General features: G+C 35.5%; 1 protein-coding gene across 4 annotated transcripts in view; it reads left to right on the top strand.

Moving 5' to 3' along the window:
• Nucleotides 1-17266, top strand: part of STAG2 (stromal antigen 2) — a 146313-nt gene that overhangs the window by 76733 nt on the left and 52314 nt on the right. For all 4 annotated transcript variants that reach the window (XM_041000175.1, XM_041000177.1, XM_041000174.1 and 1 more), the window contains exons 5-12: nt 1863-1959; nt 4560-4636; nt 5579-5783; nt 8305-8456; nt 10444-10517; nt 11860-11983; nt 12697-12795; nt 12894-12973. In XM_041000175.1, the coding sequence (XP_040856109.1) occupies nt 1863-1959; nt 4560-4636; nt 5579-5783; nt 8305-8456; nt 10444-10517; nt 11860-11983; nt 12697-12795; nt 12894-12973 (908 nt within the window). The remainder of the gene's footprint in view (nt 1-1862; nt 1960-4559; nt 4637-5578; nt 5784-8304; nt 8457-10443; nt 10518-11859; nt 11984-12696; nt 12796-12893; nt 12974-17266) is intronic.

Here is a 17266-nt window from a genome sequence, read left to right as displayed (position 1 = left end):
TGGCTAATATTATAAGTTCATTCCTTTGTACTGTTTAATGGTATTCCTTTGCATGGATATATCACCTAACTTTGACCATTCATCTATTGATGTACACTTCACTTAGTTCCACTTTTTGACCAGTGTGAATAATGTTGCCAAGTGTGGTCTCATACAAGTTTTTGTTTGGACATGTGTTCACATTTCTCTTGGGTAATAATATATCTGAGACTTGAATTGCAATGCCATATGGTGACTCTATATTTAACCTTTTGAATAGCTGCCAAACTTCTTCCAGACTGGCTACACCATTCTAAATTCCAACCAGAAGAGTTTGAGTATTCTATTTCTGCATTGTCTATGTTTTTTACGATAAACATACTAATATAGAGCAAGTAGTATTTAATTTGATTTGCATTTACTTTTCATGTGCATATCTTGTTTATTCGGATGATTTGTCCGTATATATGTATGTATACATGCATACATACATACATACATACATACATACATACCTGTAGAACCTCATAGGGCAGGGCCAGACTGAAGCCAAGATTCTGGTTACAGTCTGGTTTGCCAAAATGGTTGGCAGGGAACTCAGCACTTGAGCCAGTACCTGTTGTCCCCAGGATGTCCATTAGCAAGAAACTGTACACAAGGATAGTAGCCAGGGCTCATGTGAAGCTCGTACACAGGCATCTCAAACGTTGTACCAAAATTCCACTCTTTCCCATATTTTTAATTCGGGTTTTTTGAATTGTCAGAATATCTGGACACACATATATTATCAGATACATGATTTGCAGTTATGCTGTCCCATTCTGTGATTTGTTCTTTCTTTCTTTTTTTTTTTTTTTTTTTGAGATGGAATCAGATTCCCTCCTTCCCCTTTGTTGCTCTTGCCTTTTGTCTAGTCTCTGACGTGACTTTTATAAATACAAGAGTGCAGAGATTTAGCTTTGCTAAGACATTGGTAGCTCTGGCTTTTTGGTTAGGTTCTTGATTTGTACAGAGTGTTAGAGCACAACTTCATTCTACAGGAGGATATCCAACTATCCTAGAGCCATTCATTGAAAACACTGTTTTCCCCACAGTGAATTGTCTTGACACATTGAAAATCAAATAACTGTCAATGTAAGAGTGTACTTCTGAGTTTTGAATTTTATTCCATGATTCCACTTGTCTGTCCTGCCAGTTGTAGTGTAAGTTTCAAAAATCATAAAGTGTGAATCTTCCAACTTTGCTTTTTTTGAGATTGATTTGGCTATTCATGATCACTTGCCACTCTTATAAGAGTTTTGGAATCAACACCTTATTTTCTGCAACACAGTAAATTGAAATTTTGATAGGAATGAATCTCTGGTACACTCTGGAGCCTGGACATCTGATGTAGTACTTAGTCTCCAGATGCATAAACTGGGATTGTATATGGGATTGCTGACTTTGCAAAAAAAGTTTATTTAACATTTCCTCATTTTTCTCAGGTTTCTGTGTCTTTAAATTGTTTTGAAGTTTTATTGTATTATAGTGCAAATCTTCAAATACTGTTTTATTTTTTTAAGCAAAATTAAAAACTGAGTGCTGAAAGTTTGTATTTTCTAGGAAGCCTTTAATGCCATTAAGAAATAATAGGTAATTATACTTTTTGGACCACAGTTGGAGTTTTCAGATGTCTTATAATTAGAACAGATTGTAATTTCATACTATCAGGCAGTTAATAAATTTGCTTCTGTTTTACTTTTTATATTGAACTTCAAATTTCATTGTACAAACATTAATTTAATGTGATAGTTCATATTGTCATATTTTATGCCTTTCATCAGATTTATTCGATTTTTAACAAAAGAAAATGCTGATTGTTGTATTTTTTCCCTTTTCTGTAGTCGGTGGTAGATGATTGGATAGAATCATACAAGCATGACCGAGATATAGCACTCCTTGATCTTATCAACTTTTTTATTCAGTGTTCAGGCTGTAAAGGTAAGCTGTGTTTATTTTGGAAACAGAAGCTCTTAAAGTCACCTTTTTTCTTGTTCCTCCTGACTTAACATTTGGATGTATTTTCTTGTATATCAAATTTTCTAGATTCAAGCAACCTTTACCCAAACGATGCTATCTAATTAAAAAATTATGTCATTGAATATTCAGTCTCAATTCATGTCCCCCATACGTTTAGGGCACTAGGATCTAGTCTGCTGTCATACTGGTGGCTTCACACCTGCTTCTGGAGTTAAAGATACTTTCTTTTCTGCTTCTGAGTACCGTTATATTTGAGTCTCTGGCTGTGAAATAGTTTGTGTGTAGAGAGTGAAGTAGAAATGGGATGCATAATAGGTTTGTTTTCAGATAAATTATTTCAGGGTTTGAGTACTTGTCCTTATGTAATATTGGTATGCAAGCTACCTGGTTAAACCTAGTATGTGAAGATTATGAAAAGATATACATGAATCTAGGTTAAAATTCAGGTTTTTGAAAAGAGTTTTGATAGTTTCTAACCAGAGAAATTATGCTTTATTTTCAATTAATGAGCCTGGCTTTTAAAGCATTTACTTGTGTTTTTTTCAGATTTTGGTAAATAAGGGCTCGTTGAGGGCACCACTTGAAATTAATTTCTCCCAGGGAGGAGTACATGACATGGGTGACTAATCTCAAAATTACTGAATTGCTGTGAGCATTACAGTTCATTTCCTCATGACGTCGGGTTCAGAACCTGGCTGCTGTGTGCACGCACACACGAAATACAAGCATATATATTATAACCGATCAGTTTTATAACTTTTGTGATGACATTCTTTTAGACATTACTATATTTATGATATTCTTAGTAGGAAGACTGGTAAGTAAATAATCCAATAATGAGAATATGATTTTTAAAGTGCAGTGTTTGCATTTATATTACTTCCTTCTCTGCCTTCGTCATCCTTGCCCTACCTTCTCTGCCCTGACTCCTTTTCTCTCTATTGCTTTCCCATCTTAGGAAATTCATGGGTTTAATCTGCTTTCATTGTTACCTGTAAAAAAAATTTGTTTTCTTGGAAATACTGCTTTTCATCTTTGTGCCCCATCAGTGTAATTTTCACTGTTGTTATAATGTGTGTTCTTTTCTTCTGTGATCTCCCATCTTCCTTGAAAATTCCGAAGGTTTTTATCAAATTCTTTCCACAAAAATTGGTTTTGCCTTTTAATTAGGGCATTTATTTTTAATTTATTTTTTAAAGATTTATTTATTTTGATTTGAAAGTCAGATTTACAGAGTGAAGGAGAGACACAGAAAGGTTTTCCATTCATTTAGATACTCCTCAAGTAACCACTAAGGTCGGTGCTAAGCCAATCCGAAGTTAGGAGCCAGGAGATTCTTCAAGGTTTCCTGAGTGGGTGCAGGGTCCCAAGGCTTTGGGCTATCCTCTACTGTCTTCTCAGGCCACAGGCAGGGAGCTGGATGGGAAGTGGAACAGCCAGAATACGAACTGGTGCCCATGTGGGATCCTGGGCGTGCAAGGGGAGGACTTTAGCCACTAGACTACTGCGCTGGGCCCTGGTGCATTTGTTATGTACTATCTTTAATAATTTATTTCTTTTTTCCTTTTTCCTACTCTTTATTTTTTTGTTTACAGTTGAATTACTATTTTCTCAATGGGTAGAGACTGTAACATTCTAGATGTTACTTATTTACAACCTCTTTGGAGGATGCTAGCATATTGTTGCCTTGCATATAGTGCTAGTTAATAAGTAAAAAAAAAAGAAGGTGTGTAAAAAGTGAGTTTTACCTGCTACTATTTTCCATATTAACTTTTGGTTTATTCTCAAGGCTTTGTGTGTTTTTTAAAAAAATGTTTATTTTAGAAATAAAGAGGGAGATATCTCCCATCTACTGATTCAATCCCCAAATGTTCCACAATGGGTGCTGCTGATCCAGATTTAATCCAGGAGCTACCTCCTGACCTACGGCAGAGGTGACAACGGCCAAGGCGTTAGAACTGTGTTTCGTGCTGTCCTAAAGGCATTAGCAGGGAGCTGGATTGCAAGCAACTTTGCAGAACTACAGCCCGAACTTAGATCATTGGATGCTGGTGTCGCAAGTGGTGGCCTAGCCTGTTTCACCCCACCCCCATGTCGCCTCACTCATGGCAAAAGGGCAAAATCAGTACAGTTGCCTTTAAGTATTTTGGGTTTCCACATAGCTGTATATATAAAATAGAACTTTTTGTGGAAAAAAAAGTGTTGCTTTATTAAGCATAGATTTTGTTTCTTGTTATTATTTCCTGTGTTGATAGGAACAAGTATTTGCATGGCATTTATGTTTTTTTGTGTTTTATAAGTAGTCTAGACAGTATTTAAAATATCCAAGAGGATATGTGCAGGATATTGGCACATACTAGCAGGTTTTGATGTGGAGGATTCTTGAAGCCAATTGTGGGTGGATTCTCAAGGATAACACTGTACTAGCATGAGTAAAGTAAGTCAGGTAGGAACAGCCGAATCTGTGCTAGAAAGAAGACTGCTCTGTTAGAAGCGAGGAGCTGCTGCTATTTGTGCTTTACTTATTGGTTTTATTTACTTCTCTCACTTGCATATTTCAGGAGTTGTCACTGCAGAAATGTTTAGACATATGCAGAACTCTGAGATAATTCGAAAAATGACTGAAGAATTTGATGAGGTAACTAGCCTGAATGTTTTGATGATGTTATTCCTGAAAGTATTGTTAAATTTTAGCATTAATGTAATGAATAATAACTTTACTGTTAAGTTTTATTGTATTTCTTTTTACCATTAGGTTTCATCAGAGGATGAATATTCGACCTTGGATTAATTATTAAATCAATTTCATTATCTGTTAATTGGTGTTAATAACACTTTTCCATAGGCTGTTATTGTTATAAAATTTGAATTAAGCAATATTTGAAAATTGATTAGCAGTTTATAATTTCTGGCTTAAAACAAGAGCTTAATATAGGATGCCTATTATTGTCAAGATTTAAAACAAAAGAATGTAATGTAGTACCTAGGAGTAAAACCTAGTATGTTGTAAAAGGGATATCTGGATAATATTTAAGGGATTAGGTAATTTATAGAACTGGATGTACCTAGTCCTTTGTGTTTTGCCTAGGAATATTAAAAACAGCATTGAATAACTAAATAGTAGTTTAGATTTAAATAGATTATAAAAGCTTTTCTCTTTCAACTATTGCAAGTTTTTCAGTGCTACCAGTAAACACAAATGTATATTTACTAGAATGTAAACTCCTTCTGGGAAGTGAGCTTTTGTTTATTTTGTTCGCAGCTTTGTTCTAGTACCAGTAGTTTTATCTTTCGAAAAGCTTTCATTATGAATTTTCAGCAAAAAAGTCTCATTGGAATTTTATGTAGATATTTTTTTCTTGCTTGTTCTCATAAAGGAACTTTTAAGTATCATTTTCAAACAAGTCATCAGTAAGGTATTATTAATCAGTCCCTGGGTGGTTGAGAAGTAATTATGAGAATAATGATATTTCTTGACCTTTTAATTTAGCTGTTTAGTAGGAAACTTCTGTAGTAAAACAAAGTTACACAATAAGTTACGTTTTAAAAAGTAAACCACTCTTTATAATTTTTCTTCTAGGACAGTGGAGATTATCCACTTACCATGGCTGGTCCTCAATGGAAAAAATTCAAATCCAGTTTTTGTGAATTCATTGGTGTATTAGTGCGGCAGTGTCAGTATAGTATCATATACGACGAATACATGATGGACACCGTTATCTCACTTCTTACTGGATTGTCTGACTCACAGGTCAGAGCGTTTCGACATACAAGCACCCTGGCAGGTTAGTAATTAGAAAGATTTTCTATGTGCTGCTGAGGTTATACTTGTAAAAGGTTCTTTTTATAACAGAAAAGGAGTGGACGTTTGGACTGGCATGGGAATACCTTTTGAGACACACATGTCACATTGTGGAGTGCCTAGGTGCAGTGCCTGACTTGGCTTTCAAGTGTGCAGTAATCACTTGTGGGTTATGTTCTTGGCTCCAGGCTTTGACTTTGACTTCATTGGTCTGTTCCATTTTTTATCTCTCAAATAATTGAAACAGAAATGGACATAATAGTGATATGAACTACATTTAATTATGAAGTGTTCACTGAAAGTGTATTTCCTTTTTGTTACTTGAAGAAGATGGTATTTTGAGTTTCACTTCTGTGAAGGTATACTATAACTAGTATACAAAAGTTCATATAAAATAACAGTGTGAGCAAGTGATGTACACATTTCCTAGTAATTTTTTTGATAAACATAATTGACTACCTGTGCTGTATAGCCAATAAACTTCTTAAGAAGAGATGTATTATCAGGGAAGATAATATGGGCACATTTGGGAAGGCTGTTCTAGTTATCTTAAGTATGTACTCCCAGTGACCCTAACGTTTGTGTACGCATAGCTCCTCCAGGTAGGATAAATCCTACTGACTGATGCTTTTTCTGTTAACTACACTTGGAAAAGCTGATTCTTCTTCTGTTTGAGGTTGAACTTTATATTTTGTCAAGTTCTTTGGATTCTTCAATGTTAGTTAAAAGAATTACAACTTGATACTTTACAAAAGTTAGTTAATTCTAGCACACTGGTTAGTGATGCTTGCATGAATACAGTCCTTTGCCCATTCCTTTGTGTTAAGGTTGAAATTGCTGATAACAGTACACTGTTACTGAATATAGTCTATTTGATTTGAGCTTAAACAAATCATATTAGCTTGTATTTTTTCTTGCTTTGTTATTTTAGTCTCTTAAGTCTTAGTTGCATTTTGATTTCAATCTTCATATAATTTTCACTTAAAGTCTGTTGAGATTTTTTTCCTTTAGGCTTTATCCTCAAACAATGAACACTATGATTAAAGATATGCTTTTCTGTTTTGCATTTTAAAGATGTTTTTAAAATGGTTTTGTGTAAGTTCATTTTTTTGTGTTTAGATTCAAAGTCAGAAAATGAATGCTTCATCAGTTTGCATACTTTTTGGAACAAATTATTTTATTTTTATTGGAAAGACACATTTTTACAGAGAGAAGGAGAAACAGATCTTCCATTCACTGGGTCACTCCCCAAATAGCTACAATGGCTAGAGCTGTGCCAATCCGATGCCAGAAGCCAGGAGCCTCTTCCAGGTTTCCCTTGTGTGCAGGGTTCCAAGGCTTTGGGCCATCTTCTACTCCTTTCCCAGGTGATAAGCAGGGAGCTGGAAGGGGATTGAAACAAACCTGTGCTTATGTCAGATGCCGGCACTAGCAGGTGGAGGATTAGCCAGTTGTGCCATTGCAGCAGCCCTTGTTTTATGTACTTAAGGTAGCACTCAGTATCAAGAACGTGAAGCTTAAAACAAATAAAAACAAATGTGGCATAATGTGAATGATTTTAGATCAGGCTGACAGTCTAGGTTTCTGAATACATAAATTAGCTTTGAGTAGAAAATTGAAATACTGTTTCATACAATGCTTACAAAATGTTGTAAGTCTGAGAAGTAGTCTGGAGTAAGGCTCATAAATTGTGTTTTGGGTTCTTAGTCTCAGTCTAGGTTCAGCTTTGGGAATGTGGTTTGAACTACTAGATGTGAGCTTTTTCTTAGTTTGTCTCTGTGCCTCTTAAATAATTTAAAAGTGATCAGATATTCCATTTATTATATTTTAAATCGCTGGCAGTTAGAGTGTTACCTCATGGATAAAAGTTCAGAACAGAAGGTAGCCATTTGGAGATTTTATGGGAAGGACCTTATAGAATGCCATCTTATTGTTGCATTTTTTTCGTTTTCATAAGATCTAGTCACAATTTCATCATTGTTTATGATGCTAGGTAGAAGAATGACATTTAAGAAAGTGCTGATAGAACTCTTGAACATTTGTAAATCTAGCAGCATCTTTTTCTCTCACCTTAAAATTTTGTGTTCTGAGTAGCTAATTGACTTCCATGTGAATTAAAATTTGTTTTTAAGAGGAATCATATTATTTGAAAAAACTGTCATAGGGGACATATTGTAGAATACAGAATTTTAACAGTACTTTTCAGTTACATTACATTTGTTTTAATTTTGGTTTGTTTAATATGAATGATGTGATCTGATACAAGCTTCTTAATCTTGAGCTTCAATTTCTTCGTGAAAGAAATTGGGATAATATTTTGATGGGTATTGTAAGGGTTGGGAAATAATCTACAAGTTGGTATTAGCACAGTATAGCCTTTGTTGGCAGCTGTAGATTTTTGTTGGAAACTGTGTGCCCTATCTTTGTTTTCTTTTAATTTTATTTATTTTATCACTTTTTGCATTTGTTATACTAATTTCAACATTCTACCCTTTTAAAAATAGCTATGAAGTTGATGACAGCTTTGGTGAATGTGGCACTAAATCTTAGCATTAATATGGATAATACACAAAGACAATATGAAGCCGAACGGAGTAAAATGATTGGAAAACGAGCCAATGAGAGGCTAGAACTCCTGCTACAAAAACGAAAAGAGGTATATTTTTTTCCTGGTGAATATTCACGCTGTCAGTGTTTGACTAGTGTGATCGATAATTCTTATACAACTTTACTGGTTACTCATGCAATTTTTTTCATTTCTGTGTAAGTACATTTTAAATAGTTTATATGTGTAAATTGAGCCTTCATTGAAAATCCATTTCAATAATACATTAAATATGCTTTCTGTTTTTGTGTGCCAAAATATTAGCGTTTACAGTTGGAGTCCTGGGTGAAAATATATCTTCTCACTACCTCTCTTGCATTGCTTCCAGCTTTCCCAGTTCTATGAGATCATTGGAAAAATAACTTTTTATGCTGTTTGTTACCATCAGTGTTTGCTTTTTCTACAAAAGACAATACTTGATTAACATAAATTGCACACCACGAATTCAGCTTTGAACAAAGGGAATTTATTTTTTTTCTCCTTAGGGTAAATAATAATAAATATTTTGGTGGTTTGTCATCTAAATTCTCTTCATTGGTGACAAAATATTCTATTTCACCATGAACAATTTATGTTTGTGTCTCAAATTTGATACTTCAGAAATGTTGATAATGCTTTTGAGGTCCAATAGTTATGGTACCCCATAATTTGCTTGAAGTGAAAGATTGACTTGTTTTTATTAGATGAAAATAAGCTTATCTTCATTCAGTTATTGAAATTCTTGAGACATAAATTTATGCTTGTGAGTATGGAATGAAAGAGGAAAGATTTAAACAGGCTTAAAGATTAATATATTCCCATACACATGTAAGAAATTAATACACATGGGCTGGTGTGCAGTTTTTGAGAAATCAATTTCATATTTTTCATAATCTAAATTTGTACGTGTAGGGATTCTTTCCTCCCTCCCAATTTTGCACTTCTGCTCTTATTCCCCAAACTATAATACAGTCCCCTGGCAACAATTACATGATTAACTTTTTGTTATTTCAATATATCTTGATTCGGTAGGCATGGAGAAAGGCTGAAAATCAGTATCATACTGTTCGGCTATATTTACGTATTTCAAATTGGGAGTCCTACTTCCAGTTGTGAGTAGGGACAAAGACTGCAACATGGCTTTAATTGCCAGTATGTTAGTCTTATCCCCGTTCATCTGTGAGAATGTATGTATATACTTGATTACCTGTATCTTTATTTATAATTTGCGTAAAGGCTCTCTTATATTAGAAAGAACATATATTTGTCCTTTTAGTACTGCCTTTTTCCAGTTGAAACCGTTTTGCTGCCAATGATAGGTTTAAATGCAAGGAAATACAATCTGTGTCTTTGACTGTGATAGTAAATATAGCAAGTGCATATTTTTATCAGCATTATTTGGAAATACAAGATAATGTTCATGAAAAGAAAAATACAAATTTCAAAAGCATAAAACGATTTTAAAAGCTAATTTGTCTTTAGATTCTAAACTCTGCATTGAATGCTTTAGATTTTAAGCTCCAAGTTGAAAGTATATTTAATTAGATAATTTAGCAAAGATTAGAACCGTTAACCTGTTTGTTTCAGGTCAATCTTTAATTCTCAAAACAATGGAACAGGGATACTAACTTTTCTTCTAGGTGATTTTCTCTAATTCCTTTTATTATTTGAGTGGGCATTATTTAACATGTAGCTCTTTTAGAATGTAAAGACTGGGAAAAAGAAAAAAATTATGATTGTATGAATGCATGCTATGTAATAGATGATATACAACAGTAAATTACTTAACAGATTACTTCATAGTTCCTTTATGCAGTAGAAACTATATGCCTTAGAAAGAAATTAATCTGCCAGCTAAATATTAAAAGTCAAATCTCATATATTTTAACAATCTTAGTCTTTAAATTAGCTGTTACATACTCAATTTTTCTGTGTGGTTTGTAATTCCTATCAGAACTTAGAATTTGATGTAATTGACCAAATATTCAAGAAACCTGCCTTTTTCCCTTGGTTGTAATAGTTTATTGTCTTTATAATACAAAATATTTTTCTTTTATAGCTTCAAGAAAATCAAGATGAAATAGAGAATATGATGAATGCAATATTTAAAGGAGTGTTTGTACATAGATACCGGTAAGTCTGAGCAATTTTTTACAGATGCAATATTATTTAATTTTCATTTTTCAAATTTGAATAATTACTCGGTTGGAAAGTATAAACTAGTGAATACAGAGCTATAGTAAGATGAATGTTCGAATCTAAACATTCATCAATGCACTCTGATCACGATTATGTAAACTTGGTTTTTCTTATCTGAATGATTGGATAATGCTGTATTTGATTGTAGATGTTGCCATTGGGAGCTATTGGTAGTATGAGTCTGGGTACAAAATACTTAATTTCTTTAAAAAATTTTTTGGAATGTTATTTATTTTTATTGGAAGGGCAATTTTGACAGAAAGAGAGAGAGAGAGAGAGAGAGCATCTTCTGCCCACTGGTTCACCCCCAAAATGGCTGCAATGGCCAGGCTGAACCATCTTCTGCTGCTTTCCCAGGCTACAAGCAGGGAGCTGGGTTGGAAGAAGAGCAGCTGGGACACCCACTTGCACACATGTGGGATACTGACACTTGTAGGCAGGGGATTAGCCTGTTGAGCTACCACATCAGACCCCAAACACTTGATTTTCTTTTATGATGCACAATGTGGTTAGAGATGGTGTATATTCAATCCTGATTTTTCTCTTCCACTTGAATATCAGTGGGAAATTTAGATAATTTATTATTAATTTATTGTAAGAACTATACATACATATATTCAGAGAGAGAGAGAAAGTGCATGAGTGAGTTTTCATCTTCTGATTTACTCCTCACATGACTATAATGGCTAAGGTTGGGTCAGGCTCATCCAAGTCGGGAATTTCATCCTGATCTCCCAAATGCTTGGGCCATCTGCCGCTTTTCCCAGGCTATAAACACGTAGCTGAGTTGGAAATAGAGCATCTTTCATATGAACTGGTGCCCATTTAGGATTTTTTGTACCTTCTACACCGTGACACTGGCCTGAACAGAATTAAAGCAATTTATTTGAATCCCTATTAAGTTTGCTCTCAGGGTTTGTGTAAGTTCATGACATCTGGAAATAGTGCTCCGTCTAGTTAGTATGTGTGCTATATTCTGAACATACTGTACTTAACAGGTAAGTAAAATCTTTAATGTGGCATGGTGTAGAAGATGGGAAATAATTTTGCTTATAGTTTTAACTTAAATTTTATGTTTATGTGTTGACACATTGCTGAATAAACCATGACATTGATGTTTGGCTCCATGCTTCCATCCTGCTGTGTAATCCTCAGTAATGCCTAAGATGGTGGTGTATTAATAGTAGGCATGGACTACTTGGCATCTCTTGAATAAATTGGAACTCGTGTGATATAGTGGCACTACTTATGCATACTTTTTGCTTATTCCATTCAGTGATGCAATAGCTGAAATTCGAGCTATATGCATTGAAGAGATTGGCATATGGATGAAGATGTATAGCGATGCCTTTCTTAATGACAGTTATTTAAAATATGTTGGTTGGACTATGCATGATAAGGTAAGGACTGCCCTAGAGACTGCTGCTTCTTTATGTATATGTAGGCGTGGAGTTTTGTAGCATTGCCTCATGAATTAGCTGTCTGCATAGATGCACACGTAGGGCCATATTCCTGCAAGGCTCTATAATTTCTTGCTTCTTTGTGAATATTTGATCTCTCTTACAAAGGCCCCTGGAATTTTTTTTTTTTTTTTTTTTTTTGATTCTTGAACACTTGATTTTATTGTCATTATTGAATTGATTTTGTGCTGTGGTGTTAAGGTTAGATACTAGTGGTGAGACATTTCTTTTTCTTTTTCTTTTCTTTTTTTTTTTTTTTTAAGATTTATTTACTTGCCAGTTTATGTCTTACTGTGTGGTCTTTATCTACATTCTTTTAGGATCCCGCTTCACTAGCCTTGATTAAATGCCTTGCATGTATTTCCTCCCAATAATACTTTCCATACAGGAAAATTTATTGTGAATAAATAAATAAATAATTTGATAGTTTTATTCTAAAGAAGTTTTCAAAAATAGATTTGACTTCAGAAAAAGAGCAATAATTTGGTATATACTGATCATTGTTTTTTCTACGTCTAGGATGGAAGTTTCTAAAGAAACACTAATATATAGAACATATTTAAAAGTTAGGAGTAGGGAATTTTGTGTAAATTTTGAATGTTTTAAGTTGAAAATATGAGGAATTTTGGTATATCTTCTTTTGTTTCTCTTAGCAAGGTGAGGTAAGACTGAAGTGTCTTACTGCTCTACAAGGACTTTATTATAACAAAGAGCTTAATTCCAAACTGGAGCTTTTCACCAGTCGATTCAAGGTTAGTACTGCTTTTCAAGTGTTGAAATACTACTTGTAATTTTAAAATACTTTTCTCTTGCTTTTATTTTAAAAATGTTTTAAATTTTTTGGCAACAGGACAGAATTGTGTCTATGACCCTTGACAAAGAATATGATGTTGCAGTACAAGCAATAAAATTACTCACTCTTGTTTTACAGTAAGTATGTATTTGTTGCATATTACAAATGTGCGGAAATCTGAATAATACATTAGCGTACTTTCATCTAGTTCATCTCGATTTAAATTTTAATAGCTTAAATTATGGGGGTCTTAACAGCTAGAAGTTTAATTTCTTCTTGTAAATTTAAGGAAAAAATTGAATTTAGAACTACTGAGCCTGTAAGATTCTAAGCTCAGAATTTGTGCTCATGTCATCTTACCTATTTTTTCCTACTTTGTTTTATTCAAATAAACTTACTCATTTGAGTATATTAAAATGTGATCATAAGATTTTTTAACAATAATCTGTTAATTTTGTAGTTACACTATTCATATTTTCTTACCTAAAATTATGATATGCATATAATACAAATTTTACTACATGAACAATTTTGATGCATATGTTCACTGATTCACATTGGTATGTAGCCGTCAGCACTATTTATCTCCAAGTGCTTTTTCATCATTACATAGTGAAACTCTGTCCTCATTAAATACTAATTCCCCCACCCACCCCTAATTCTAATTTCCGTTTTCCCAGTCTCCTTAGACTCTGGTAGCCACTGTTCTTTTTGACTGCCTGTTTTAAACAGTGAAATGATACGACGTTTGTCCTGTTGTGTTTGACTTTTCTCATTTAACATATGTTTAATGTTCCATATTGTAGCATATATTTTGTTGTGTATATGTATCAGATTATGTCTGTCTATTAGCAGATATTTTCGCTGTTTTAACCTTTGGCTATTGCAAGTAATGTATCTGAATCTAGGTGTGCAAGTGTGCATTCATATTCCTGCTTGCTGTCCTTTTGTGTTTAATTTCCTTCAGAAACCAAAATATGTTTTATGTAGTAGTCAAAACAGTTGACATTCCCACCAGCAATTTAAAAAATCTTGGAAATCTCCTTACCCAGTCGTTTTTGTTTAAAAAGTAGAATCAGTTAATTAGGCAGATTGAGAGAAAGAGCTCCCTCGCCCACTGATTCAGTTCCCTGGTGCTGCAATGGTTGGTATTTATTCATGGTGGGAACCATAGCACCGACCATTATCACTGCCTCTCAAGATCTGCATTAACAGGAAGTTGGCTTATGGAGCTGGAGCTGGCCCTGGCATGGTAGCCTAGTGCCTAAAGTCCTCACTTTGAACGTGCTGGCATCCCATATGGGTACCGGTTCTAATTCCCAGCAGCCCTGCTTCCCATCCAGATCCCTGCTTATGGTCTGGGAAAGCAGTCAGGGATGGCCCAAAGCCTTGGTACTCTGCAACCATGTGGGAGACCCGGAAAGAAGAAGCTCCTGGCTCTTGGCTTCAGATTGGCTCATCTCTGGCCATTGCGGCTGCTTCAGTAGTGAATTAATGGATAGAAGATCTTTTTCTCTGTATATATGACTTTCCAATAAAATAAATAAATAAAGAGCTGGAGCTGAGTTTCAAATTCAGATTCTCTGATACAGGGTGTGAGCAACTTCCTTAGTGGCTTAATCAGATCCCTAGCCTCTGAACTAAGCACATACAATATCTTTTAAATAAAAAAAAAATTAAAAAGAAAAATTATTATTTTTTTGAGATTTGCTCATTTATTTGAAAAGCAGAGTAACAAGACTTCCAGTCTACTGATTAACTCTCAAATTTCCCAAACTGTGTTGAGCTGAAAATGTAAGCCAGGCGTCCATTCCAGGTCTCCCACTTTTGTGATTGGGACACCACTCTTTAGGATGCATGTTAATAGTAAGCTGGAATCTAGAGAGACCTAGGACAGGAACCTAGGCATTCTGATATGCCACCTGGGGTCTAAAGCAGCATTTTAGATATTTATCACTTGATGCTTTGCTGAATAATCTGAAGATATTGGTGTTTGGCTCCTTGATTCACTTCTGCTTGGCAATCCTCAGTAATACTTAAGATGGTGGCATATTAATAGCAGGTATCGAGTACTTGGTATCTCTTGAATAAACTGCGACTCGTGCAGTATAGTAGTGGCACTTCTTATGCATACCTTTTGCATCATCCAGTCAGTGATGCGATAGCTGACATTCGAGCTATGGAAGAGATTGGCAAAACTTTTTCAAAAAGCTTTGCCTACTTTTATCTGATAGGCAGATTTACAGATAGGAGACTTACACACAGTGATGGAGGGAGAGAGAGAGAGACAATCTTCCATCTGTTGGTCACTCCTCAAATGGCCACAATAGTCAGAGTTGAGCTGATCCAAAGCCAGGAACCTCTTCCTGGTCTCTCACGTAGGTGCAGGCGCCCAAGGGCTAGGAACATCCTCGGCTATTTTCACAGTTCATATGCAAGCAGTTGAATTGGACGTGGAGCAGCTAGGCATGAAGTAGCGCCCATATAGAATCCTTGTGCTGCAGGTGTAAGATTAGCCTGTTGAGATACTGTGCCAGCCTCTAAAGTGGATTCTTCACTGCTAGAGCAAAAAGCTGTCCCTATGAACTGAGAGAGAGAAAGAGACACAGTGAGAAAGCTGCTGGTTCACTCCTGAGATGGCCATAGTGGCCAGGGCTTAGCCAGCTGAAGCTTCATTGGAACCAACCCCAGTGCTACTACACTGGCCCTCCTTAATTTGTAACTGATGGCAATATCAATTTGTCTTATCCCATCAGGGAAAAACTTTCATATTGTGAAAACTTGACCTGTTCATAGTTTAGCACTTTTTTGAGGGCGGCTGGGGGTAAAGCCAAACTTTTGAAAGCAACTGAGATGTTTATCAATAGAATAGGAATATCACTTATTACAACAGTCTTGTCATGGTATGATAATTTCGCTGTTTTTGAGAAATGGTCCACATTCCAGTAATTAAAAGTGGTAGCCTAGTGGCTAAATTCCTTGCCTTGCCCGTGCTGACATCCCATATGGGCACTGGTTCTAATCCCGGCAGCCCCACTTCTCATCCAGCTCCCTGCCTGTGGCCTGGGAAAGCAGTCAAGGATGGCTCAAAACCTTGGGTCCCTGCACCTGTGTGGGAGACCCAGAAAAAGCTCCTGGCTCCTGGCTTCATATCAGCTCAACTTGCAGTCATTGTGGTCACTTGGGGAGTGAATCATTGGGCGGAAAATCTTCCTCTCTGTCTCTTCCTCTCTGTATATCTGCCTTTGCAATAAAAAATAAATAAATTTAAAAAAGAAAAGAGTGGCTGGTTTCCCTTTAAAAATAAAGAAAAAGAAGCACAGTTCTACATGTTTTGATTTTTCTAAAAATTCATTTATTGTTTTCTAACAATTCATTTACATGGTAGCTTTAGAAAGAGAGATGCCTTCTATTCATTAATTCACTCTCCAAATGGCCAGGCTAAAGTCAAGAGCCTGAATTTCCACTTGATTCTTGGAGGTGAATGGTGTCTCTGCTGGTTTTCCCAGGCCATTTGCAGGGATCTGCAGTGGGACACCTGGGACTTGAAGCAGTGTCCTTGTCAGATGCCAGTATTACTGGTGGCAACGCCACCTGTTCTTCTATAGCATCAACTCCTAAATTAAACTTTTTTTTTTTTTAAAGATTTATTTTTATTATTTTTTATTGGAAAGGCGGATATATACAGAGAGGAGATACAGAGAGGAGGATCTTCCATCCGATGATTCACTCCCCAAGTGAGCCGCAACGGGTCGATACTATGCCGATCCGAAGCCAGGAGCCTCTTCCGGGTCTCCCCCGCGGGTGCAGGGTCCCAAAGCTTTGGGCCGTCCTCAACTGCTTTCCCAGGCCACAGGCAGGGAGCTGGAAGGGAAGCGGGGCTGCTGGGATTAGAACCGGCGCCCATATGGGATCCCGGGCGTGCAAGGCGAGGACTTAACCACTTGCGCCACCGCGCCGGGCCCTAAATTAAACTTTTTAAAACTTAAAACTGAATAGTTTAATTTCTCTCCCTGTCATAAAGAAATAATATATATTAAAAATCAGTTTGTGGAAGCTTTTTAGCACAGTACAGAAGTAAAAAGTGCTATTTGAGTTAAAACCTGATGTTTTGCTTTTCACTGTGGTTAGAAGGTAAAAACCAAAATTGATTTAGAGACGATTAGAAGCATAAGAGAAAGAAAAGATCTGCCAGAGTGTTAGAACCCTGAATGTTGTCCCAAGGGAGAAAGACAAGACATTTCACTCTGGAACTCTTCGGTTGATAGGTTCCTGTAATGGATGAATTAACAAGAAGAATTTATTAAGCTTTTTTGTTTAAATACAAATACACTCAGGATGATGATTGCTGTAATTTAGTGAGATTTCCCAATGATAGATTGTAATTAAAGATGTTTGGCATAGTGTTTGATTTTTAATTATTTGGTATA

This window comes from Ochotona curzoniae, unplaced genomic scaffold, assembly GCF_017591425.1.
Source record: "Ochotona curzoniae isolate NIBS_2020 unplaced genomic scaffold, NIBS_Ocur_1.0 scaffold_1852, whole genome shotgun sequence".
NCBI lineage: Eukaryota > Metazoa > Chordata > Mammalia > Lagomorpha > Ochotonidae > Ochotona > Ochotona curzoniae.
Note: the sequence above shows the minus strand (reverse complement) of the source record. Positions and strands in the feature narration are given on the sequence as shown.